We start from the raw sequence: 26,144 nt of genomic DNA, 5'->3' as shown, positions 1-26,144 counted from the left end.
TGACCAAACCCAGGAAACAGGTGAGCCGTGATTGGTCGTTTACTCTTTACATGTTTCCTTAGCACAGGTGATGTCATCTTCAATTGACAGCAAGTGGAAAGACGAGTTTTTGAAGTTATTAATTGTACAAGAAAAATAATGTTCTCAAATTCATTCTGGACAAAATATTAACTTTTTGCTGCTGAAATTGGCTCAATGAGTCAAGTATCCCTTTAAGGTAATTCTTCAAGGGACGTGATCATTGTCTCGATTGCATAAACTCTGGCAATGTAATCCTATAAAGAACATTTTACTCTCAAGATTTGCTGCAATTTATTCACTTTTTTTTGTTTTTGCACCGGTGACTACTGAAACGCATAAATACAAAACTTACTTTTTATGAAAATACAACAAGACCATTTTAGATGGAAAGTATGCAAAAAGTTCAGATTTCTCCCTCAAATATAAAAATAGCTGGAGACAATGGCAAAGCAGAATTCAAAAGCTGGAAAACCTTCTCGAGGACATCTATACAAACAAACCTCAATATAAATGATCATACGACTAAACATTTAAGACACCCAGTCTTATATTTGTGAGTCAATATAGAGCAATATTTACATTCAGTCTCAATTCAAATGTTTCCATGTGTCTTCTATCTCAAAGAGGTGTAGTCGGGGTAGAGGCAGTGGTGGGAACATTCACAGGGTGCAGGCTGAGATCTAGGGATGGAGTTTCCTCTGGCATGGGAGGGCTCTTCTTCTGGGCCTCTAGCTTCTCGATGAGTTGGCTGTGGAGCTCCTTCACAGGATCGCTGCTCTATAAATATCAGACAATAACACACCGCATGTTAGGCAATACAATGGACTCTATTTTGTGTTTCCATTCAGAGTTACTTAAAAAACCTTTTGCCAAATAACACAGATAACAAACAAGCACATTTGGGTGGAACTTAGTGCAGTTGAACATACAGTAATGATTGCCATATCAGGTTCTTTTGACATTTAGTCTTAGTGATTCCTGTGTTTTGTTTTTGTTTGCTTTTTAAAGACAAACCTCTGTTAGTCCTGTGACAAGGTCATCATCTTGAACAGTGGTCCCGAACCTTTTTTCCACCACGGACCGGCTCATACAAGTCCACAACTTTCGCGGACCGGCAACCCAGTGGGTTGGGGGTGTGCTTGGCTGTTTGGTGGCTGATTAATAGAAGGCCACTACAACAAACGCAAATCCACTATGTATGTACCTGTACTACTAGCAGCACAAACACCATAATAAGGGTGACAACAATGCTTTAATATGGTGAGGTCACTATGGTAATGCTTATGAATGATATGAGCAACACAAAAACTGGGGTATTTTGTAGATGTAACAATAAATGTGAAGCCACATTTTTATGTAACTATATTAGCAGCGCCTTCCTTAAATGCGCCAATATAACTCTTTGACTGCCAGACGTTTTCAGAAAAGGGATGCCGCCAGTGCCAGCCGATTTAAGCATTTTGACTGATTTTCAAGGTCCACAGAAAATGTTGTGTTTGGACTATGGAAACACACGTACTACCAAATGAAAGATTGGACTTTCATCTTTCATCAGAAAAAAAGAGTTTGTTTCTACCTTATTCCGTTCTTTAGTAATCAACAATAGAAAATGGTTAGTTTGACCCAATTTCGCCTGTGTTGGACCAAAATACGGAGAAATCAAGCTTTTAGTGAAACGATATTATTTCATGCATTCTAGTGAATTTGACACTTCTTTTTGTCCATGAATGATGCCACAAACACCTAAATAGTGCTTTACTTCTATAAAACACTACCACCAAGAATGAAAAAGTGTTTTTTGATAGCAAAATACGTTTATTTACATTCAACAGTGTAACAATTTGACAACAATTTGGCAAACTATTTACAAATGTGTGCAACTGTGGTGCTATTTACAAATATGTGGATGTTTCAACGACAGTTTTTCTTTTTGTAACACTCTCCTGCGTGCAAAGAGACGTAACAGCATTTGCACAACAGATTGCCTCTTCGCGTGTGCCACTTTCTTGCAGGCCGTTTTTTTCCGGGGAATAGCAAGTATATACTGCAGTGTGTCATCAAGTCTAATATCAGGATCATGCTACGGTTACGTTACGGTGGTGTTACGTCTCGCTTCCTCGCGTCCTTCAGTTGCTATACCGAGTGGTAGATGTTCTGATCCATTTTATCCACTCCATTCATGGTGGCATCGTAGTCCAGAAACAGTGTCTTCTCCGTGATCAGACTGTACCCGCTCCTCCGATGAATATGCATTGGACTCGGGGTACTCTTCATTGTCCGATCGAATGTCCGCTTGTGCAGCTCCGCGTTTTCCGGCCTTAGCAGCGCTAGCCGCGCTAGCCGCGCTAGCCGCGCTAGCCGCGCTTTGCCGGTGGGGCTTACTACGTGTTCATAACAGTCATAGCATAAAAGCTTCCAACTTTGGCGTAGAGCTCGGAGTCCTCCTCATCATCATCATCAATCTGCATTGGTCGATGCCAACTCTCCATCGCCCGATCAAATGTCCGATTGTGTAGAAGTACCCGGCCGGCTATTGTGCGCGTTTTCCGGCCTTAGCAGCGCTAGCAGCGCTAGCCGCGCTAGCCGCGCTAGCCGCGCTTACCGGTGAGGCTTACTACGTGTTCATAACAGTCACGCCAAAGCTTCCAACTTTGGCGTAGAGCTCGTTGTCATCATCATCGTTGACATCAATGCGCTTTTTAGTATTGATTGATGCTTTCCGTCTTTGAAAAAAATGCTCAAGCGTGAGCTGCTTGCAACCGGTTGCTTGGGCAGCCATTGTGGGCTTATTCAGCCATGTCTCCTCAACACTCTAGCTCCGCCTCACGTCTTCTACTGACGCCCACGGTGGGCGGCCCATCCAACCTTGTGCAAAGAGAGTCATCGCTGCCCTCTAGGGGCCAAAACGAGTCTTTGACTAATCATATCTGCCTGATACTTTCAGCACAGCTGCCCAAGGCTTTCCTGCACCCGTTTTTGAAAAAAAAAAAAAAAAAACATAGGGGACGTCTTTTAACGTCCTCGGCGCCCTTCCCTAGGTTTATGCTAAACGTTTTATAACGTTTATGGCAGTCAAAGAGATAACAAGGCACCACTGAACAAATCTAAAGTCAATGAGTAACTCGCTCACCATAGCGCTAGATTAAGAGCCATCATGGGGTGGGAATCACCTGTAGCTGTAAGTCCATGCACCTTTCTTTTTCTTCTTGGTCATAGGCTTCTATCGTCTCATCACTGGGCCTTTTCTCCGTTGCAAAGAAACTTTCCAAATAGGCCTGTTTTTTACTCATTTTGCTAACTCGTCGATTAGCTTTTAAAAGCTAAAAGACACTACCTCATTGCTACAGACAGAGTAGATGATGGAACATTTATATGTAATCTGATTTAAACACATATAACCTGCATATTTAATACCTTAGTGTATACTTATTCAACATAGTGCAGTAATATGGTATTAGAATGTTTGTAGGAATGCTGTGTGTAAGGTAACAGGTTTTTGGAATTTCCCTAGGAGGGAAGGAGTGGGTCAATTCCCTGTATGGAATTCCTTTGAGAAAACTTGTCAAACTTTGGGAGCAGGCTCCATTTGCCCACATGTTGGAATTATTTTGTGTAAGCATGTAAAACTTACACATTCTGTCTGTGAGAATAAATTGAGAGGACAGGGGCCTTTTTGGTTTAAGGCTGATGCCAAAAGGTCTCCTCCTATTGCAAAATAAATGAAAATCTTTTTCCTTTGTCCTAAGAGCAGATTTTGCTTTAACCCTAACCACATTTAAATTGGAAAAAACAAATATTTTTTGTACTAATGGCCCCACAGATGGACAGTACTTCATTCTTAGGAGCCATGGTCAAATGGCACCCACATAACTCAAACAAGGATTACAACTCATAAGAAATTGAGTGAGAATTTCAGCCCAACCTGTTTAGGAGGTTCCAGAGTTTTCATCAACGTTTCCATATATGAAGGCAACACCTTGTGGTGCAGGTGCAGCAGCATACGTAGAGTGTGTCTGTGGACATTCTCTTTACTGTAAAATGCAAGCATATAACACAGTGCAAAGTCAAGGATTAAGAAACGGCTGTTAATTTCAGAGCTGCCAGAAAAGGTAACAAGTTGATTTTTGCTCGTGTTCAATGGGAAATTGGTCTGATCAAGAGCAAGAGAGGACAATATTTAATCAACAGGTAAAAAGAGCAAACCTGGAAAAAGTAGTCAGTAGGAAGCCATCAAAAACAACTGAACAAAATTCTTCTCCTCCAAACTCATCAGAGAGCAGCGTGAGGTGTCCAGTAAGCAAATGCAGGAAAATGTCACCAAAAGCCATGTCATTGTAGGTCTCCACTGAACGGAAAACAAAGATGATGTTTTACTTCATTTTCAAGACATACAGTACAGTTGGGATGAATAAATAAAAATCTACAAACCACCATTCAAATGCCAGGTTTTTGTGGCAAATAAGACCAAGATATATAATTTTAAACCCTTTTCCACGTGACCTATAAACTAAATCTCAGCTGAAATAATCAGAGGGACTTTAAATGGTGGCAGACACCTGCTGTTTCCCCATTTCGTTTAAATGTGACGGTTTATTCTGAACAAAGCAACATTTCCATTTACAAGAGGGTGTGCACACTTGTGCAACCATATTACTGTATTCCAGTTGCTTCTCTTTGAATAATAAGATTTCTTCGCGCCGCTCCCCCCCCAATTGAGTTTTATAAATTATAGGTCACAATAATGGAAAAAGTTTGGAAATTATTTTTGTTTGCCTCATTTTAATATCACAAAGCCTGGAATTTGAACAGGGGTGTGCAGACTTTTTATATCCACTATAGCACTGGTTCTCAGCCCCCGGTCCTTCAGTACCCCTATCCAGCCTGTTTTCCATGTCTCCTACAGCTAACACAGCTCAGGATCGTTATCAGGCTTCATGCAGAGCTTGCTGATTAGCTGATTGTTTGAAACACCTGTGTTGCTTGTGGGAGACATGGAAAACAGGCTGGATAGGGGTACTTGAGGTTGAGAACCACTGCAATATAGCATACACAGTAGTAGGGGAGAGTGGGTTAAGTAGTGCCAATTTTTACTTAAAGTTCCTTTTACACAAGGGGATTACAAGAATGCCTCCAACTAAAATATGTTTATATAGTTTAGGATGTTGTGCATCCCTGGGAGCAATCACTTTGGATCTTCAATAAACTGTTTGAGAAATAAAAGAAAAAAAGTGGTTTTGTGGCACAACTTGCCCCCAGTGTGGCATTACAGTAATTTCTGGACTACAAGCAGCTACTTTTTTCACTTGCATTTGACCCTGCGGCTAATACAAAAGTGCAGCTTATCCATCAGATCACAAGGGGGCGCACTATAAAGAAAGCGCAAGAGCGTCAGGCAGAGCAAAACAAACCAAGTGAGCACAAATACAGTAGGAGATACAGAACGAGAGCTCTGTGCTCTCATTATAGAAAAGAAAGTAGCGGGAACCCGGTGCGGTAACATTAAAACACCTGCGGCTTACAGTCGAGTGTGGCTTATATGTATAACAAACTCCAGTATTCCCCAAATTTAGCAAGCGCGGCTTATAGTCAGGTGCGCCTTGTAGTCCAGAAATTACTGTAGTCAGAATTCAGTAGGGTAAATTGTGCCATTGATAACTGAAGTAAAAAAGATAATTTTAATCTAAAAAACGATAATATGCTATATAAAAGGAAGACAAATTCAATACAAAACTTTGATTTGCATTTTTCAGAGGCCTTTTCTTCTTTCATTCTTTTGCTTTTCCTGTTCAGCCTTTTTATCTTCTCTTTCTTTGTGAGCCTTCTCCAACTCCATCTTCTCAGGTGTGTCAGTCACAATTCTTGTTTTTATTGATTTATTTATTTAACAATTCTGTTCTTTTTTTCTGTGGATTTTGGCAAGGGAAAAATAACTTCTGAAGACACATAACCCAAGTGAGCAGAACAACCATATATGTCACTTGGTGAGTGCTCGGGAGAGTAAGCGTGAGACTTTTTTTCATTTCTTATCTCAAAAAAAATTATGGCCATCCTGCAGATTTTTATCTCATTTCCAACCTGACTTCCAACCTCTTTCACTGCTCTTTCCAACTACTCAATAGTTGTCACTCACATATTGAATATCGGGATATATCGTTGAGAAATGTTTTGACAATATATGGAATATCGTAGATATCGTGTATCACGATATTACCGTTATCGTGGGCCACATATCGTCACAGTATAGAATCGTGAGTTACCCGTATTGTCCCATTGTTTCAACTAACATTTGTACCTTCAAGGAACTTCAAATTCAATGAAAAATGGCGTGTGCCACAGTTCTCTATTCAAAAACATTGTGGATTCTCACCTAGGGCAGGTAGCAACCTTTGTAAGGCATTCTTGTTTCTCAGCTTGGCGATGTGGAGAATGTAATAGAGACCCATTTCACAGGCCACTCTGTTCTCCTGCAGGTATCTGTGACAGATCCAACCACAAATGAGACCAAAGGTTGAACTTTTAAAACAATTAGGTTAACTGTGCTAGTGTGCATATGTAATGTATCATTCTTACAGTTACCAGTAAACATGTCAATTTAGGGAAATATCACCTCACTCACAAATAAATTACAAGTCTACAATATTTTTTGATTATTTTTAACAGATAATCCGTTAAAAATGTATACAAAACAATATAAACAATGCTTTGCATTCTAATGAGTGAGACAAGTATTTGATCCCCTTTCTAAGTTTCTTACTCTTGTTAACGTAAAAGTGGAAACATTGTTAAACTAATAGAAATATGGCTGCATCTTTTAGTCATTGATACAGTAATTTCATAATAATTCATAAAATGTAGTTAAAATTAAAAAGATGTACTGTACTGTAAAAAAACGAGTGAGATATTGATTTGTGTTAAGGTCATTTTCCTGCCACTAGATTGCAAAATTATATTTGTAAGATGTTGGTGATAGCTCAGTGCATTTTTCTTTTCATATTAGATGCAAAGGTTTTTTTAGTGGCTGCTGGTTTGCTTTCCGGACCAATATGTCATATTTTTAATAGAAGCATACTAAGTGGAATGTGTCCGGAGCAATGGAAGGTGTCTAAAAATTTACCCCTTCCAAAAGACAGTAAGATCGGTCTCACTGGTTCCAACTGTACACCAATTAGTTTACTTTCTGTGCTTAGCAAAATGCTGGAGAAAATTATGTACAATCAAATATTTAACTACTATAGTGGAAATTGATTATTTACAAATGCACAGCACGCATATAGACAGAGGCACTCTACCAGCACAGCATTAGTGCAAATGACTGACAAATGGTTAAAAGCTATGGATAGAAAAGAAGTTACTGGAGCTGTCCTCTTAGATTTTACAGCTGCTTTCGATGTCATTGACCACAGCATTCTCATAGCTAAACTAAAATGTTATGGTTTTTCTCCTTCATCTCTGGCTTGGATTAAGAGTTATCTGCATGGCAGAACACAGAAAGTATTTTTTTTAATGGCAATTATTCTCTAAGTGGAAACATGTCTTGTGGAGTCCCGCAGGGAAGTTGTTTAGAACCACTTTCATTTGAAATTCTCATAAATGATTTACCCTGCGCTGTTGATAATGTATGCTGATGATTCAACTTTGTTCTGTATGTCGGCATCCTCAATTGTACTGAAAGACAAACTTCAGGCTGAGTTTAATAATGTTATCAAATAGGTGAGAATGAACCGGCTGGTATTAAATACTGCCAAAACAAAATCTATTGTACTTGGTAGCTGGTAAGCTGTTAGTAATGCCACTGTACTCAATTTGCATGTTGATGGGATACAAGTAGAACAGGTGTCCAAGGTCAAATTGCTGGGTGTGAAAATGGATAATTTACTGTGTTGGTGTGATCAGATTGCTCATACAGTTTCTAAGATGGGCAAGGGTATTGCAATTTCAAGAAAATGCTCTGAATTTGTTCCACCCACCAATTTACATACTGTCGTTCGATCACTTGTTTTGTCACATTTGGAATATTGTCCTGTTATTTGGTCAAGCTTCAGCAAAATATCTTTAAAAATTCCAAATTGTACACCCATCAAGTGAGTATGGGTAACTTGATTGTGCCCAAACCAAAAAAAAACTTCTTGATGAGAACTGTTCATTATCATGCTTCCTTGGCTTGGAATGGACTCATTTAATGCAAGAAACGTCAGCAGCAAGTCATCTTTCAAAAAGTTATTAAAATACACATTACAGATTAACTAGTTTATTCTTTACAATTGGGGAATCAATGTAACTGCACGTATTAATGTATGCATCTGCAATTTTTATTGTTTTTTTTCTTTTCTTTTGTGACCTTTCAAATTGTGTATGTATAGTTAAAATGACAAAACACACCAATTTACAACTTATCCAATATAAAATTATTCATAGAACATATATTACCCAATACATGATGAAGAAAATGGGACTCTCAGACATTTGTCTCCAGACACTTATTTTCATGCTTTATGGTTATGCACACCAGTTATGTGTTTCTGGACTAAAGTCTGAAAAAAACTTTCAGCTATCTTGGACTGTAGGATACCTTTATCTCCAAACTTGTGTTTGCTAGGTGACCTAACAACAACTGACTTACCACGTAAACAATTTCAATCTACACTTGTAGCCCTTACTATTGCTAAAAAAACCAATTCTTGTTAACTGGAAAAATAAACAAACTCTGAATATCGACCAATGGTCTAACCTCCTCATAAATCACATTTTAATGGAAAAAATATCTGCCTCGAATAAAAACCAATTATCAAAATTTATACAAACATGGTCTACGTATATAGAATATTTTAATCTAAATCTAGTTACTTAATTCAGCCAGTTAGTGAGAGCCACCACATCGCGATAACTTATATTGCTGTTTCTGTATTTGGCAATATGTAACTAATGGTTGTGTTTTTATAGTCAAGCACCTAGTTGCTGCCAGCAGGATCGAGTAGACCACATCAAATGACACCTTACAGCCACCAACTCCTCAAGATTCACTACCAATGGGCACTAAGGGTTAATATTCGGAATCACTGCATGTAAGTGGGTTAATTTTATAGGTGCTGTCGCCCCTGGCTGGGCGTTGGCGGCTCTGCCCCTCTGTTGGCTGCTGGGTGGCGGCTTCGTCTTGGCCGTTCCTGGGTCTCTTGGGGGGTGCTGCGTTGTGGTGCTCTCCCTGGTGTCCGGGGCGGCGGCACCACAGCGCGGTTGGTCGCTCCGTGCACGGCGACGCGGTTTGGGGCGGGTGGGCCTCCGGGGTGCCCTGTGGTTCCCTCTCCCCTCCTCCTTCCTCCCTCCTCGCCTCTCCCCGCCCATCCTACGCCTCCCGGTCCCTTCTCCCTCATCACCCTTCCTCCTCCTCCCCCATCTCTCTCTGCCCACCCGCTGCTCCTTGCCCTTCTTGTCGTCTCCTTCCCTGTCCGCCTTACTCCCCCCTCCCCTGGGCCGGGGGCTCCATCCCTGGCCCGGGTCTCGGGGCTCCAGGAGCCGGGCGGGCGGGTGGGGGTGTTGTGCCTATCCCCCTCCAGTGAGCCTCCTGGCACCTCGGGCGGGCCCCAGTATCCGGGGGTGCGAGCCCTATCGCCGGGGTCCCGTTGGGGGGTTTGGTGGGAGTGCGGTTGGCGGGTGCGCCTCCTGCCCCCGCAGAGTTGAGAGAGGTCTAGCTGGTCGCTCCTCTTAACTCACTGCACTAGTTTTGGACAATACACTTTGTTTTTTTTTTTTTTTCTTCTTTTGTTTTTTTTTTCTTTTTTTAAGAGCTCAGTATTGTTCATTCGGAAATGTCATCATCATTGCTCTTTTTTTTTTTTTTTTTTTTTTTTTAAATATATATATATATATATATATACACATATATACATACATATATACATATATACATACACACATACATACATTTTTTTTTTGTGTGTGTGTGGGTGAGTATGTGTGTGTGCGTGCGTGCGTGCGTGTGTTTGTTAGCTCACCAGAAAACCTATTAGAAAAAAAAAAAATCTCATACCGTTCACCTAAATCGAACACCAGGAGACCCGAGGGGACCGAAGAAAACCAAGGAAGGTGAAATCCAGCACCGACCAGACACCCCCCACCAGAACTCCTCTCCAGCCCAAGAAACATCCAGACCCCAACAAATCCAAAAAACATAAAATCAGGGAGGCCTCAAGAGACCAACGGAGAGACCGAGAAAAGGAAGGAAGGACAGACGAAGCCGCGTGAGATCCGAGACACCAGCCTCCACCGATTCAATAACCTGAGGAGGAAACAGATTGTGTCTGAGTTTCGGTAGATGCTGGTGTGGTGGATCTGGCATGCATGAAAATCTCCACCAAAGAGGGGAGCCGTCGACCCCCGCCGGAACAGAGCAAGCGCAACACCTCAGGGCCCCCCAGGCCGCGGCAGCGCCAAAGGACGACCCCCGGGCCCCACCAGGGCCACCGGCCGGAGAGCAAACCCAGGAGCAGGAGCGCCCCCCGCCCCAACACGGCCCGCGCCCCCGGCCCAACGCAGCAGGACGGGGCACTGCAGGCCCACCAGGCACCCCACCGGCCCCCAACCCCCGCCCCCCCCACAACCCCCCGCCCCCCATCCACCCCCGCCACCCACCCCAACCCAGCCCCAGCCGCCCCCATGCCCCCAATCCCCCAGACACCCCCCACCCCCAGCACCCCCACCCCGCAACCCCCACCACCGCCCCCCCCCAACAAAGCCGCCCCCCCCCGACCCCACCCCAACCAACCGGCAGCCCCCCAACCCCCGACCCCCAGCCCCCGGGGACCACCCGCACCCAGGCACCGGCGCCGAAGAGGGGCCGGACAGCGGAGCGGAGAGGGCAGCCGCGCCCACCCCACCCCCCGCCGTGTGGAAGGACGGAACACCGGGGGCAGAAGGGGGAGATGGGGGCACCGGAGGGCGGCCGACACCCCCGAACCCCAGGCCCAGCGGGGGAAGGCCCCGGTCGTCACCCCAGCGTTCTTTGTGAAAATTAACCCCTGTTACTGAGTCCGCCAGCAATACACTTTGTTAATAGACACATATGGCATATAACACACACTTTGGGGGGGGGGGGGGGGGGGGGGGGTAGGGTGGAGACACCGTCTTTGCCCTACAACTCCCCTCCAATTTTAATGCACCCCACAACTAGGAGGGGCAGTTGTGTCGGGGTGGGGAGCCATCGCTTGGGGCAGACCGCAGTATTAAGCAGTGCTGCGGTCCCTCATTTGCAACCCCGCCGCGCCACCGTTGAATCGGTGGAGGCTGACGTCTGTGGATCTCACTCTGCTTCATCTATCCTTCCTTCCTTTACTCATTATTTCCTTTGGTCTCTTGAGGTCTCCCTAATTTGTTGGAATTTAGATGTTTCTGGGGTTGGTGAAAGATTCTGGTTGGTAACCCAGTGGGTAGTAGTTGATGTCTGGTCGGTGCTGGATTTCACTTTTCTTTATTTTCTTTGATCCTTCCTCGGGTCTCCTGACAACTTCACGACTCTAGCTGGATTCTGAAGTATTCGGTTTAGGTGATCAGCCTCCACCGATTCAGCGACCAGAGGAAGAAGCAGATTGTGTTTGAATTTCGATAGATGCTGGTGTGGTGGATCTGGCATGCATGAAAACCTCCACCAAAGAGGGGAGCCAGGACAGAGCAAGCACAACACCTCAGGGCCGCCCAGGCCACGGCAGCGCCAAGGGACAGCCTCCGGGCCCCGCAGGGGCCACCGGCCGGAGAGCAAACCCAGGAGCCAGGATCGCCCCCCACCCCAACACGGCCCGCGCACCCAACCCAATGCAGCAGGACGGGGCACGGCAGGCCCGCCAGGCACCCCACCGGCCCACAGCCCCCGCTCTCCCCACGACCCCCACCACAACCCAGCCCCAGCAGCCCCCAGACACCCCCCCACCCAGCCCCCCCGCCCCAACCAAGCCGCCGCCCCCCGACCCCACCCCCACCCCAACCCCCAAACCCTGGAGACCCCCTGTACCCAGGCATTGGTGCCGGAGAGGGGCCAGACTCTAGCTGGATTCTGAAGTATTCAGTTTAGGTGAACGGTATGGGATTTCTAATAGGTTTTATATGAATGAATAAGCACACACACTCACACGCACGCACATACAAAAAAAAGAAAAAGACAAAAAGAGAGAGCAATGATGATGACATGTCGAATCGGTAAGATTACAGAATGACCAATACTGAGCTCTCTCAGGAAAAAAAAATAAAAATAAAATAAATATTGTGTATTGTTGTTTGTCTGTTTATACTTACTTTATCCGTTTAATACTGTTTTTGTTTAGTGTTTTTATATTTACTGCATAGATTATTTTAAACTCTGTATGTTTTTGTTGAATTATTTAAGGACCCCAGGAAGACTAACAACCACTTTGTGGAAGCTAATGGGGATCTTAATAAAGAATAAAGAGCTATCTAATCTTTAAATCTGGTCAGAGTTGATGGGAATCTGAATGGAGCCAAATAGAGGGCAAGTCTGGACAAAAATTGCATACTTAGGGTTGGCAAAAGACTTGCCTGGGGAGGAAGTTCACCTTCCAGCAGGACAATAACGGTAAACATAAAGCCAGGTTGACGAAAGGATGGTTAAGGTAAAAGTACGTTACATCATTGCTGTCTGGCGGAACTTTGAGATGTCAAAATATTTTTTCAATACCAATAATCTGCCCCCACATGCTCTCTTACCTTTTCACAAATTATTACCTAATTTAAAGTGTTGAAAATAAATCAAAGGAAATGTATTAACCCTCTAAAACTTCAACTGTCTAAGAGGTGTCGTGTAACTCCGCCTCTTCTTGACTTGGCGGGGTAGCCTCTCTGCATTGTCGTTGTTAATTGTCAATTAATGACAGCAAATTAAATTATCAATTTTATTGAGCATTAAATATTAAATATATTAAATATATTAAAGTAGCAATTGGACAATAGCAATTGGTAAGGGTTGTTTTGATGTTGGTACTCACATCCTAAAATAATCATCTAAGTCATTTCATCAGGGGTCATCCCCTCCCCAACCTACCCCCACATATTTTATGTCAAAATACGATGTGGGCCATTGTCTTAAGACGGTAACGATATGATAGTAATTCAGGATGCACTGAAATGAAAATCTTGACAGAAAGCAAAAACCAAAAATGGGTGAACCAAGGCCAAAAACAGAAACACCTTAAGAAAAAAAATTATAACACTTAAAAAAATTAAAATAAATAAGTACAGTAAATAAAAAAATTATAAAATCAGATGGATCAATTTCTGCACTTTGTCAAGTTATCTGGTTTCTTCTGAGCAATGTATACACTTTCATGGCGAGATAATTTACCTCAACTCAGTTCAGTGGGCTGTCAGTGATACGCTGTCACAATCCTGGCTAGCGTTTGCTTGCGTTATCACAAAACCCTGTTTGTCCGTGCTGTTTTGGTGCATCCCTAATAGCAACATAAGAATGTGGATTTTTTATTTATTTGTAATTTGTTTTTTGTAGAGATTAGACCAGTGGTAGGGAACCCTGGTGAGAGAGAGAGAGAGAGAGAGAGAGAGAGAGAGAGAGAGAGAGAGAGAGAGAGAGAGAGAGAGAGAGAGAGAGAGAGAGACAGAGAGAGAGACAGAGAGAGAGACAGAGACAGAGAGAGAGACAGAGAGGCAGGACAGTGGCTCTCGAGGACCAGGGTTCCCTATCACTGGATTAGACTGATAATCCAGGCCAATTATCGGCGCCGATATTTGGCATTTTGACGAATATCGAAATCTGACGGCCAATAATAGGCAAAACTAAAACCATTTTAATCTCAGGGAACTATTTATTTACATTTTCAGTTAACTTTATAAGAGATGCTGCTGACCCTGGGAACCTTCTGAACCATTTTTTTTTTGTTCGACATTAAAACTAGAAGTGTGAAAAAAGAAATGTAAAAGTTTAAGATTTCAGGTATTTTCAAATTTTGGAAAAAAACATTTTATGTAGAAAACTAAAGTTGTTTCAGCACCACGGCGCCACCTGAGGGACGAAATAGAACTATAGAGCGCTATGGCATTGTTCCATTTAACTTTTAAGACGTACTGATAACCTTGGGAGCTCCCTGAACATTTTGTTAGAAATTTAAAAGGATGTCTATTGTTTAAAATAAAAAAGTAAAAAACTTTTACATTTTGAAAAGTCTGAAAAATTCTTCAATAAACATGCTTTAAGACATTACAACAAAGTTAAGATTAACATTTGTATTTAAAACATTTATTTTTAAATATTTTTTCACACCTTTTTACTGAATATGAATACCGGCTCCAAATATTGGTTATTGGCCTCCTTGACTACTAATAATCTGCATCAGTATTTCAGTATCTGAAAAAAACATATCAGACTATCTCTAATATTGTCTAAGATAAAAAAATAATAATAATAATTCAACATTTTGAAAAGTCTGAAAAACATTGTCCAATAAGTATGAATGCTTTAAGTCATTACAACAAATCAAGATGCTGGTCCGACCAGGCAGGCCCAAACGCATTGTGAGGGTCTGCTGGGAACGTCTGGCAGAATCCCCTGTCAGAAAGAGTTGTCCCGGGGGAGGCGGGGGACGTTGAGTCCGAATGGACCATGTTCCGTGCTTCCATTGTTGAAGCGGCCGATCGGAGCTGTGGCCGTAAGGTGGTTGGTGCCTGTCGGGGCGGCAATCCTCGAACACGCTGGTGGACACCAGCGGTAAGGGATGCCGTCAAGCTGAAGAAAGAGTCCTATTGGGCCTTTTTGGCCTGTGGGACTCCGGAGGCTGCTGACAGGTACCGGCTGGCCAAGCGGAATGCGGCTTCGGTGGTCACTGAGGCAAAAACTCGGATATGGGAGGAGTTCGGTGAGGCCATGGAGAACGACTTCCGGACGGCTTCGAGGAAATTCTGGTCCACCATCCGGCGTCTCAGGAGGGGAAAGCAGTGCGCCATTAACACTGTGTATAGTGGAGATGGGGTGCTGTTGACCTCGACTTGGGACGTCGTGAATCGGTGGGGAGAATACTTCGAAGACCTCCTCAATTCCACCAACACGCCTTCCTTTGAGGAAGCAGGGTCTGGGGACTCTGAGGTGGGCCCCCCTATCTCTGGGGTCGAAGTCACTGAAGTGGTTGGAAAGCTTCTCGGTGGCAGGGCCTCGGGGGTGGATGAGGTTCGCCCGGAGTTCCTAAAGGCTCTGGATGTAGTGGGGCTGTCGTGGTTGACACGTCTCTACAACATCGCGTGGACATCAGGGACAGTGCCTCTGGATTGGCAGACCGGGGTGGTGGTTCCTCTTTTTAAGAAGGGGGACCGGAGGGTGTGTTCCAACTTTAGAGGGATCACACTCCTCAGCCTCCCAGGTAAGGTCTATTCGGGGGTGCTGCAGAGGAGGATCCGTCGGGAAGTTGAATCTCGGATTCAGGAGGAGCAGTGTGGTTTTCGTCCCGGCCGTGGAACAGTGGACCAGCTCTACACCCTCAGCAGGATCCTTGAGGGTGCGTGGGAGTTCGCCCAACCAGTCCACATGTGCTTTGTGGACTTGGAGAAGGCGTTTGACCGTGTCCCTCGGGGAGTCCTGTGGGGGGTGCTTCGGGAGTATGGGGTACCGGGCCCCCTGATACGGGCTATTCGGTCCCTGTACGACCGATGTCAGAGTTTGGTCCGCATTGCCGGCAGTAAGTCGAATTCGTTTCCTGTGAGGGTCGGACTCCGCCAAGGTTGCCCTTTGTCACCGATTCTGTTCGTAATTTTTATGGACAGAATTTCTAGGCGCAGCCGGAGTGTCGAGGGGGTCCGGTTTGGTGGCCTCAACATTGCATCTCTGCTTTTTGCAGATGATGTGGTGCTGTTGGCTTCTTCAAGCCGTGATCTCCAGCTCTCGCTGGAGCGGTTTGCAGCCGAGTGTGAAGCGGTTGGGATGAGGATCAGCACCTCCAAATCCGAGACCATGGTCCTCAGTCGGAAAAGGGTGGAGTGCCTTCTGCGGGTCGGGGATGAGGTCCTGCCCCAAGTGGAGGAGTTCAAGTATCTTGGGGTCTTGTTCACGAGTGAGGGTAGGTTAGAGCGGGAGATCGACAGACGGATCGGTGCAGCGTCTGCAGTGATGCGGACGCTGTATCGGTCCATTGTAGTGAAGAAGGAGCTGAGCCGAAAGGCAAAGCTCTCGATTTACCGGTCGATCTACGTTCCTGCCCTCACCTATGGTCACGAGCTGTGGGTCGTGACCGAAAGAACAAGATCCCGGATACAAGCGGCCGAAATGAGTTTCCTCCGCAGGGTAGCCGGGCTCTCCCTTAGAGATAGGGTGAGAAGCTCGGTCATTCGGGAGGGACTCAGCGTCGAGCCGCTACTCCTCCACGTTGAGAGGAACCAGTTGAGGTGGCTGGGGCATCTGGTTCGGATGCCTCCTGGGCGCCTCCCTGGGGAGGTGTTCCGGGCATGTCCTACCGGCAGGAGGCCCCGGGCACGACCCAGGACACGCTGGAGAGACTACGTCTCACGGCTGGCTTGGGAACGCCTTGGGATCCCATCGGAGGAGCTGGCTGAAGTGGCTAGGGAGAGGGAAGTCTGGGCTTCCCTGCTAAAGCTGCTGCCCCCGCGACCCGACCCCGGATAAGCGGAATTGAAGACGGAACGGAACGGAACAAATCAAGATTGGCATTTGTATTTTTAAAAATTATGACGCCTGAAAATGATTTTACTGAAAATGAATACCGGCTTCAAATATCGGTTATCGACCTTTTTGATGACTAATAATCGGCATCGGCCCTGAAAAAAAAAAACATATCGGTCTATTTCTAGCATTGGCAAGGATTCCACCCAAGACAGACCAAGTTGCACAGTGAAATCTCATTCAGATATGATTGAGAATCTACAGTAAGAATGCTGTTTACAGATGTCCTCTATCCAATCAAACTGTGCTTAAAGAATACTGTCTCAAGCGTGCAAAGCTAGTTAGAGGCATAGGCAAAAGATTTGAGGCCATGGATGTAGCAAAAGGCGGCTCTCGAAAATACTCATGTGGACTGAATATTTTTGCATGTCACCATTTTTTCCTGATTTTTATTTGCAAATTTTTTTAAAACAGTGCATCATTTTCCTTCCATTTCAAAATTATATTACAATAAAGCAATAAAATATAATGGTCAAGAGGTATGTGAATACTTTTGCAAGCTACCGTATATCTTTTAGAATTCAATTATTTAAGTAAAGTAGAATATGGGTGAATTTTTTCTTCGGTTTTACCTGATGAAGGCATCTGGCAAAGAGGTAGGATAGGAGAGCGAGGTCTTCTCTTCACTGGGAAGTTTTTGCTCCACACTGTAAGTGTGGTCATCCACAACCACCGACATCATGGCAGGTAGAAAGCGGGTCATTAGTTCCAAATCCTGAGTGTGTGCATAGCAAGAAAATACATTTACAATCCGTTTTTGCATGCACAAGTACATGTAAGTTGACAATTGTGCATACCAAACGAGGTTCTTTGAACACTTGGCTGTCAATCATATCCCACGCTCCTTGACCAAGAGACAGCATCCTCAGAAGCAACATCAGATCAGGACTGTCCTGATGACAAATACAGCAGCAAGAGTTCAGAATGTTTAATATGATGTTTACAAAAAGGTTATTTTTGAAGAGGGAATTTAAAAAATGTCAGACACCAACAATGGCCTACACTTGAGGTAAAATAGTCTATAGGAAAGGTTGGACTTGATGTCAATGTTAACAAACGGATTAATTAACATGACAAAACTATCCCAGGGTTCCTGCAGTTTAAGGCAAGTTAAATTTCAGACTTGAAGACGTTTTGATTGCATTTGAAATTAAATTTAAGACCAACTTAAAAGAGTTCCTAATGTCCAATGTTGTCCAAAGTTACTACAATATATAAATGACAAGCATCTGCGCTTCGGCGTCCCAACTAAAACTAGTGTTGTTCAGATACCGATACCGGTATCGGCAGAGGCATTAAAACAGTGGTATCGGAATCGGTGAGTACTAACAAGTAACATGCCAATCCCATTCATTCTGACATTAATATAGGACTTTGGATGCAGCATCTTGTGTCCTGCTCATGCACGACACTCACTGATGTGTGACATGTTCACTGCATTCCGAGCTAAGATATCCTATTGGCCCTTGAATGCTCTGAACCAATGGCAGGACAGCTTTTTCATGTTGAGAAAAAAAAACGTGGGTATCGGTATGGTATCGGTCGATACTGCAAAGCTGGATATCGGAATCGTATCGGGTGTCAAAAAACGGTATCGGAACAACACTAACTAAAACCAACTGTTTATCTCGGTTCCATTGCCGTGATTGTGTGACCATGAAAGTCACTTGGTACTTTGTTTTGAGATTGTTCATTTATTTTGAGGTTTAAGATTTATAAACAGAAAATACTACTCATCATGTGTTAAAAATTTTTAGACTTTTAAAAGATTGATTTAAAGTGATAGTTCAGGTTTGTTGACATGAATCTGTATGGCATCCTTACCTAAAGTGGTGTGTAATCAGCACTGACTTACCACTGACAGGGTCCTGTGACCTGAGATCTGGTCCGGTTTTGGTCGAGACAAAAGTAGTCCGGCAAGTTGGCTGGGGTCACAGAAATAAAACGTATCTCTTCTAAAAACAATTTGTGTTCAAAAGAGCACAATATTGCACATTAGAAAAAAGTCAGGCTACATTACCGCCGGGCACTATTTTTCTGTTCATATCACTGCGCATCACGCTGCATCCATCTGACAGACGCCGCAGACGTGCACAAATCAAGTTGTTTCGAAGTGTTTACCTGATGCGAGAGATCTAATGGAGAGCGAGAGCGATTAGTATATAACGTCACGATTGTATAAACTTTATAAGCTAGTGTAACTAAGGTGTGTTGTATGTTCTTGTGTTGCACGTTCTGTTTTGTATTCTTGTGTCCGAGTGTTAGTGAACGCATCGCACGTCTAGCGGTGGAAAGGGAGTCATCCATACTTTGTTGGTAGCGTGTGCAAATTCGGCTTGCGAGTAAAGTTTCTTGTGTTCAGCGTTGGCTGCGGCCAACAGTAGCCGGTTGTGTGAAGACAAATAAAAACGTGAGATTACCACCACGTCTGTTGACAGCGTTCTTGTGACACGTCACACTATATTATATTGTTTGATATGTAAAAATGGTGCGGACGCGTGATTTCCCGGGCTGTATGCAATAAAAATGTCCCTGAATCTCCGCACAGTTTTCACCGCTTTCCGAGCACTTCAAACAAGTGCACCCCATTTGTCAGTGACAGTCACCCGCTCTCTCAGGGCTCCAGTTGATGCGCCACCATCATGTTGTACCACTTTTCTCTATCCCTCCTCGCTCTCTCTTTCTGCCCGTTCTAAGTCCATCTGATGAATTTCAGCATCAGTATATTCGGGTTCAGAAAGATACCCCCCCTTGGCTAAGTGCTAAAGACATTGTCGTCGTAGTCAGAGATGTTATGGTGAGTTTTCAAAATTAGAATTACGGTGGTACGCACGTCTGTCGGCTGGATGTGGCGCGCCGCGCAGTGATACGAACAGAAAAATAGTGCCCGGCGGTAATGGGGTCTGACTTTTTTCTAATGTGCAGTTTTGTGATGCAAATTTATCACTTTTGTACACACATTGTTTTTAGAAGAAAAACGCTTTATTTCCGTGATCCCGACCAAAACCGGTCCGGGTCTTGGGTCACAGGACGCTGACGCTGTCAGCGTTAAAGTCAGTGCTGATCGCACACTAATTTAGGTGAGGATGCCATACAGATTCATGTCCAAAAACCCAAACTATCCCTTTAAGAAACATGAATGCCAATTCAGGCCTTGTTTTTAGATTAATGGATTCCATGCTTTCTAAGTATCCCATCATCATTGATATAAAAACATACTACTACTTGTGTTCTCAAGGATAGCGAGTACATCTAAGATATTGCCATGACAAAACTTATGTACATTGACGCGCATAAAGATATGCTATAAAGAATGAGATAGGATCAGGTTACGTGACAATTAAGGAAAGTCATGACAAAGCTTTACACGATCATGATTTTTCGGCTGATCAGCAATTGACAAGTTTGAAGAAAAATAATAATACAAAAATATAGTATAATAAACAATAAAAATAAAATAATAATAATAAATAGATTCAAGCAGAAGCTGGAGCAATATAGCTATTCAAAGATCTTTTAGATTTACCCAACAGTCGACTGCCGCCATTCGCTGGGGGACAAGGGCCTGCCCACAATTCAATGGCAAAAACCCACGTATAATTGCCAATTAAAACATAGGGGTGGTGGGAAACAAACCCCAAACATTCTCCAAAGACGCTGACAAACATGAAATATATTATGTTATGTCTTATTTGGCCGAGCCGATCAATGATCGGGCAAATTAAGACAGTACACCCGATTGCAGATTTTGCATAAAATGCAAAATATCATCAGATCCTGATCCAGTCGCTTCATCTAAAATAGCTGGCCAAAAAAATAGAATAATGTTTAAATTATCACCATGCTAACATTCAATTGATGTCAACTAAAGTGCTACCGAATAAAACTAATGGCTTTTCTCACCCTGGGTAAAGCATCCTGGCTGAGAAGCTCTTGCAGGTTCCTCATGATAGTCAGCACCAGGGTATTGGAAGCAAATGGATCACACAGGATCATGGACAGGTCTCTGAAAAGTACAGATAGCCTTCAACAATATAGATCCCAAAGAGTCAGTGCCACTTATTTATTTATTTTTACCCAAGGACTTGCTCTTGTCCTTTCTTGACTCCATCTAAGAACCCTTGCAACTCTCTGGCCCGCTTTCCATCCACAAACTTCTCTCGGATGCAAGCATCTAAGCACCATGTGAACTGTTGTAATTTACAAAATAAAATCATTAAAACTGAATTAATGTTAACTACCTAAGGTGTAGCACGCAATTCCTGGCTGCATGAATATCAAAGGTTTAAATTGTGTACAGTAGTATAATCTATAACTTACAACGGCGTATAATAATAACAATAATAATAATAATGCATTATATCTATTGGCGCCTTTCGACACTCAAGGACACCGCACAAAAAAAGAAAAGAAAAAAATATATTTTATTAAAAGCACCGTTCAAAATAGAATAGTATTAGGGCCACGTATAAATATATTTTTTTAGAGGGTGGGGGCAATATTCGGAGAAAGAAAGTCCCAAATTTGCCACTTTATAAAGTCAGCGGCAAATTTGTGAGAAAAAAACTTGGAAATGTGTTACTTTATAAAGTCGCAAATTTGCGACTTTATAAAGTGGCAGATTTGTGAGAAAAAAAACCTCAGAAACTTACGAGAAATACACGTAGCGTACTACTCTAATGTTTGTGCTAATACTTTTTTGGTCAGGTTTTCAAATAAGAAGATAATAATTGCTTTAACAGAGATTAACCATATGACGTCCAGCATTCGTTCTTTGAAGCGTTGGGTACAGCTAAGACACCTCGCTTTGCGAAGGTCCACACCCTGCGGATCAAGCATTTAAGTTAATTTGTTAAAATGTATACAGTATTTACTTGTACATTTATGTTTTAAGAATTATTATTTACACAATAATACTTTTTTTTTTTTTTTTTTTTGGTACAGGTAGCTAAGTTGATGTGTTGAATCCTCTGGTCTCCCGTCATTCACTTGCATTTAGTGTTCGTCAGCTGATAGGGGATCAGGAAGTGTTGTCGCTCTAGCTGCCGTGTATGACGAGTAAACTTTAAATCAAGAATAAATCTCCATCCTGCCTTTTCATTTTAGTGTTTCATTAACCACCCATGAATCCTCACGTTAGACTATAGCTACGCTACGTGTATTTCTTGTAAGTTTCTACGTTTTTTCCCCGCAAATACGGCACTTTCCAAAGTGGCAAATTTGCAAGTTTTTTCTCGGAATATTACCCCTCCCCTGGGAAAAAAAAATCTACGTGGCCCTAATACACCGTCGTGGTAACCTGCTAATGAAATAAAGAACCGCAAAAAAAGTGCTATCCCTTTTTAGCCTGGCAAGCCACACCCACTTCCTTGAAAGACAGAAAGTGGGTCTGGAAAGGCTGCCATTGACCGCAACTCAGCCCGGCTCTTAACGGCCGGGCACATCAAATTTGTTTATTATTTGCTGTGATGTATTCTTGGTGAACAACATCACTCTTCAGCACCACCACACAAATTGTCAAGTTTTTACCGCAACAATGACATTCACTACTGTCTCTCTGGGGTAGCCATGTTGAATTCACTCCATATCCACCCACCGCTACTGTTTACTCATGGACTTACATATGAATATTAAATATTTTAAATGTACGTCTGTGTGTTTACTACTCTTCCACACATTGTCCCTCTTTTATGACGACGCGTCCACTCTTCGCTGTTTAGTAAGGTTTGCCCCGCCTCAGAAATGTGCTTGGATACTGACAGTAACCAGACTCATCCGCTGGTTACAGCGATGAGTCTGCTTTCCAGGCAAATGCCTTCTTACCTTGTGACAGGGATCGACAGAACATATCTCACTGATGTCCAAGTCATGGAGCGACATTAACAGTTCTGCTCTAAGAGTACAGTAGTGGACATTTCGAGTCCGTAAGAACAGTGTTCGCAAAAACTGCAACACCATATCATAAAGCTTTACGTTCTTCCCAATCATCTGGGTCAGCTTTAGGACCACCTATCGCACACAAACAAATAGAACAGTTAAACACCTGTGCAGGATAATGCGTTTTGGTGATTCAGTTTATTGCTACATACACCTACCTCGCCTTGACGTCGCATTTTTGGAGATAGGCTGAAGAAATTATGCAGAATAGAGAGATCACTGCTGAATAGAGCTGCTTCTTTTTCCACAATATACTGCTTTAGGAGAGGTGAAACCTCGTCTCCAAATAGGGCCTGGTTGTCCTGCCAGATCTGTCTTTTCACCTCCACGGCACACACCTTGTAAAGCTCCTTGTCAGCCATCACCATCTTCAGTTTCTTCTCAGGTACCTGGAGGGGTTCACAATTTGTGTGCACATTTTTTACCACCATGGGAACTATTTTTGTAGACAAGAACCCGTGCAAGTCGAGTTTACAGTATTTGAATTGGTAGACCAGGCTAAATCGCGACATATTCTACTGCACGCATCAGGCAATCTGGTGAGCAGACTAGATTTGAGACTTTCTAAAAGCGGTCTAAAATTTGGCCCAGGTGGTCTAACGCGATCTTGGTGTATTTCATCGAGGCATAGGCAGACAGATTCTGAGCTCCGCAGAAATGTGTGGTGCATGTCATCACATTTCATTCATAAATATGACTACAGCATGGGACAATCCCTCTGTATCATTGTAGAAATCAATTTAATTACAACACTTTGAGTTACAAACTTTGTCTGAAAAGCGCTTTATAAATAATGTTTTGATTTATTGATTGATTGATTAGAAACACCCCTTCTACCTGCCTGAGTTTAAGAAAATAACAACAAAAAGAAAACTCTACCCTTGCAATAGGGCCCTGTACCATGTAAAGGACACATCTTCACAACTGAATGATTGGTTGGTATGAACAGTGAGGTAGTAAAGACATGTGCTGGTAATGTAGACCTACATGTCCATGTACTGTTGTCCTTAACTCTTTGACTGCCAAGCATTTTCAGAAAAGAGGATGTGTGGGTGCCAGCTGATTTAAGCATTTTGACTGATCTTTCAAGGTCCACAGAAAATTTTGTGTTTGGACTATGGAAACACAGATACTACCAAAGGAAAGATTGAACTCTCATCTTTCATCAGAAAAAGTTTGTTTCTACCTTATTCCGTTCTTCAGTAATCAACAATAGAAAATAGGTTAGTTTTACCCAAATGCTCTGTTTTGGACCAAAATACGGAGAAATCAAGCTTTTTGTGAAACGATATTATTTCATGCACTCTAGTGAATTTGACACCTTTTTTTTTCCATGAATGATGCCACAAACATCTAAACAGTGCTTTACTTCTGTAAAACACTACCACCAACAATGAAAAAGTGCTTTTTGATAGCAAAATACGTTTATTTACATTAAACAGTGTAACAATTTGACAAAACAATTTGGCAAACTATTTACAAATGTGTGCAACTGTGGTACTATTTACAATTGTGTGGATGTTTCAACTACACAGTTTTTCTTTTTGTGAGGTATATTGTGTAAAACTCCCCTGCGTGCAAGGGGACGCAGCAGGATTTGCACCACAGATTAGTTTGACCCCTTCGCGTGCACTTTCTTGCCGGCCTTTTTTTCCGGGGATTAGCAGGTATATACTGCAGTGTGTGTTTGGCCATGTTGTCATCAAGTCTACTCTCAGGATCATGATACGGTGACCTGGTGTTACGTCTGGCTTCCTCATGTCCTTCAGTTCCTATACCGGGTGGTAAGAGATGTTCTGATCCATCTTATCCACTCCATTCATGGTGGCATCGTAGTCCAGAACCAGTGTCTTCTCCGTGATCAGACTGTACCCACTCCTCCGATGAATATGCATTGGACTCGGGGTACTCTTCATCGTCCGATTGAACGTCCGACTGTGCAGAAGTGCTCGTTTTCCGCCGTTAGCATCGCTAGCCGGTGAGGCTTTACGACGCGATCGAAGCCGCCGCGTCAACGCTTCCAACTTCGGCGTCAACGCTTCCAACTTCGGCGTCAACCTCGGAGTCACCATCATCATCATCAATGTGCTCTTTAGCATTGGTCAATGCTTTTCGTCTTTGAAAAAAATGCTCAAGCGTGAGCTGCTTGCAACCGGTCGCCATTTTCGCCTCCTCAGCCATTCTCCCCTCAACACTCTAGCTCCGCCTCACGTCTTCTACTGACGCCTACCCGATCTTGTCCAAAGAGTCATCGCTACCATCTAGTGCCCAAAAATAGTCATTATACTAACTCGACCTGCTTGATACTTTCAGCACAGCTTGCCAGGGCTTTCATCCACCCGTTTTTAAAAAAAAAACCATAGTGAACGTCTTAACGTCTTTGGCGGCACTCATTTGGATTTTACTAAACGTTATTAAACGTTTTTGGCGGTCAAAGAGTTAAAGGGATACTTGACTCGTTGAGCCATTTTCAGCAGTAAAAAGTTAATAATATGTCCAGAATGAAATGGATAACTTCATTAGTTGTCATGTACAACTAATATATTTAATTTAAAAAAATAAATCCACTTGCTGTCAACTGAAGATGACATCACCTGTGCTGAGGAAGTAGGTAACAACCAGGTTTGAGGAATCCAGGTCCAGAGAGAACAACTCAACAGGTGCTTTTCCGAGCTTGTTTACATGCCAGTTAAGTAGAAGCAAAAGCCAATGTGTGGCAGGGTTTTTACTTTCTGCACCTGTATTCCCCAACCCTGGTAACGACCAATCATGGCTCAGTTTGCTGACCAAACCCAGAAAACAGATTGATTGGTCGTTACATACTTCCTCAGAACAGGTGATGCCATCTTCAAATCGACAGCAAGTGTAAAAATTAGTTTTTAAAGTTATTAATTGTACATGACAAATAATTAAGTTATCAAACTTATTCTGGACAAAATATTAACTTTTCAATGCTGAAAATTCCTCAATGACTCAAGTACCCCTTTAAGTCTAGGCCATCATTGTCAGTTTAGCAAAGCTACAATTTCTTAACTCATCTTTATTTGTAGAACTCTTTTAACACCAACCGCCATCCAAGATGGTGCATGCTCTTCTGAGACAGCACTGACTGTACCCTACGTCTAATATTTTTATGAGTGTTTTATGTGCACGTTCTATGGTTAGTTAGTTATTTTATTTGACATAAATAAAATGTTTTTTGGACTTTCTACTAGTCATAAAACCTAATTAAAAAATACACGAAAGCTATTATTTTGTGAGTGGATGGCCAAGAGTGCGGAGGCAGTACTTCTGCCTCCCAGCGCAAAGCCTTTCCGTATCCGCTCCAAGGAGGTTAAAAATAGATTAGCTTTCAGGCGCCCATATACACTAGCACAGAACGACTTCAGAGTGAACAAGGTTGTTTTTGCTGTAATTTCCTATTTCGCGGATCTGATCAATGACGTCATTGATCGATCGGGCAATATAACATTACAAGCGATCACCGATCACGTATAAAATGCCCATT

At 43.0% G+C, this 26,144-nt stretch overlaps 1 protein-coding gene across 1 annotated transcript in view; it reads right to left on the bottom strand.

The window, feature by feature from the left end:
• Positions 1-295: 295 nt before the first annotated feature.
• nelfb (negative elongation factor complex member B) overlaps positions 296-26,144 on the bottom strand; it is a 29,690-nt gene continuing 3,841 nt past the window's right edge. The window contains exons 4-13 of the mRNA XM_086076774.1: positions 22,795-23,025; positions 22,523-22,708; positions 20,777-20,889; positions 20,603-20,705; positions 17,497-17,592; positions 17,272-17,414; positions 6,389-6,495; positions 4,225-4,366; positions 3,944-4,052; positions 296-798 (exon numbers count right to left, since the gene is read on the bottom strand). Coding sequence (XP_085932900.1) covers positions 640-798; positions 3,944-4,052; positions 4,225-4,366; positions 6,389-6,495; positions 17,272-17,414; positions 17,497-17,592; positions 20,603-20,705; positions 20,777-20,889; positions 22,523-22,708; positions 22,795-23,025 — 1,389 coding nt within the window. The 3' untranslated portion in view covers positions 296-639. The remainder of the gene's footprint in view (positions 799-3,943; positions 4,053-4,224; positions 4,367-6,388; positions 6,496-17,271; positions 17,415-17,496; positions 17,593-20,602; positions 20,706-20,776; positions 20,890-22,522; positions 22,709-22,794; positions 23,026-26,144) is intronic.

Source organism: Leptonotus elevatus, chromosome 5 (assembly GCF_054856555.1).
Source record: "Leptonotus elevatus isolate MCC_2025b chromosome 5, RoL_Lele_1.0, whole genome shotgun sequence".
Classification (NCBI taxonomy): domain Eukaryota; kingdom Metazoa; phylum Chordata; class Actinopteri; order Syngnathiformes; family Syngnathidae; genus Leptonotus; species Leptonotus elevatus.
Note: the sequence above shows the minus strand (reverse complement) of the source record. Positions and strands in the feature narration are given on the sequence as shown.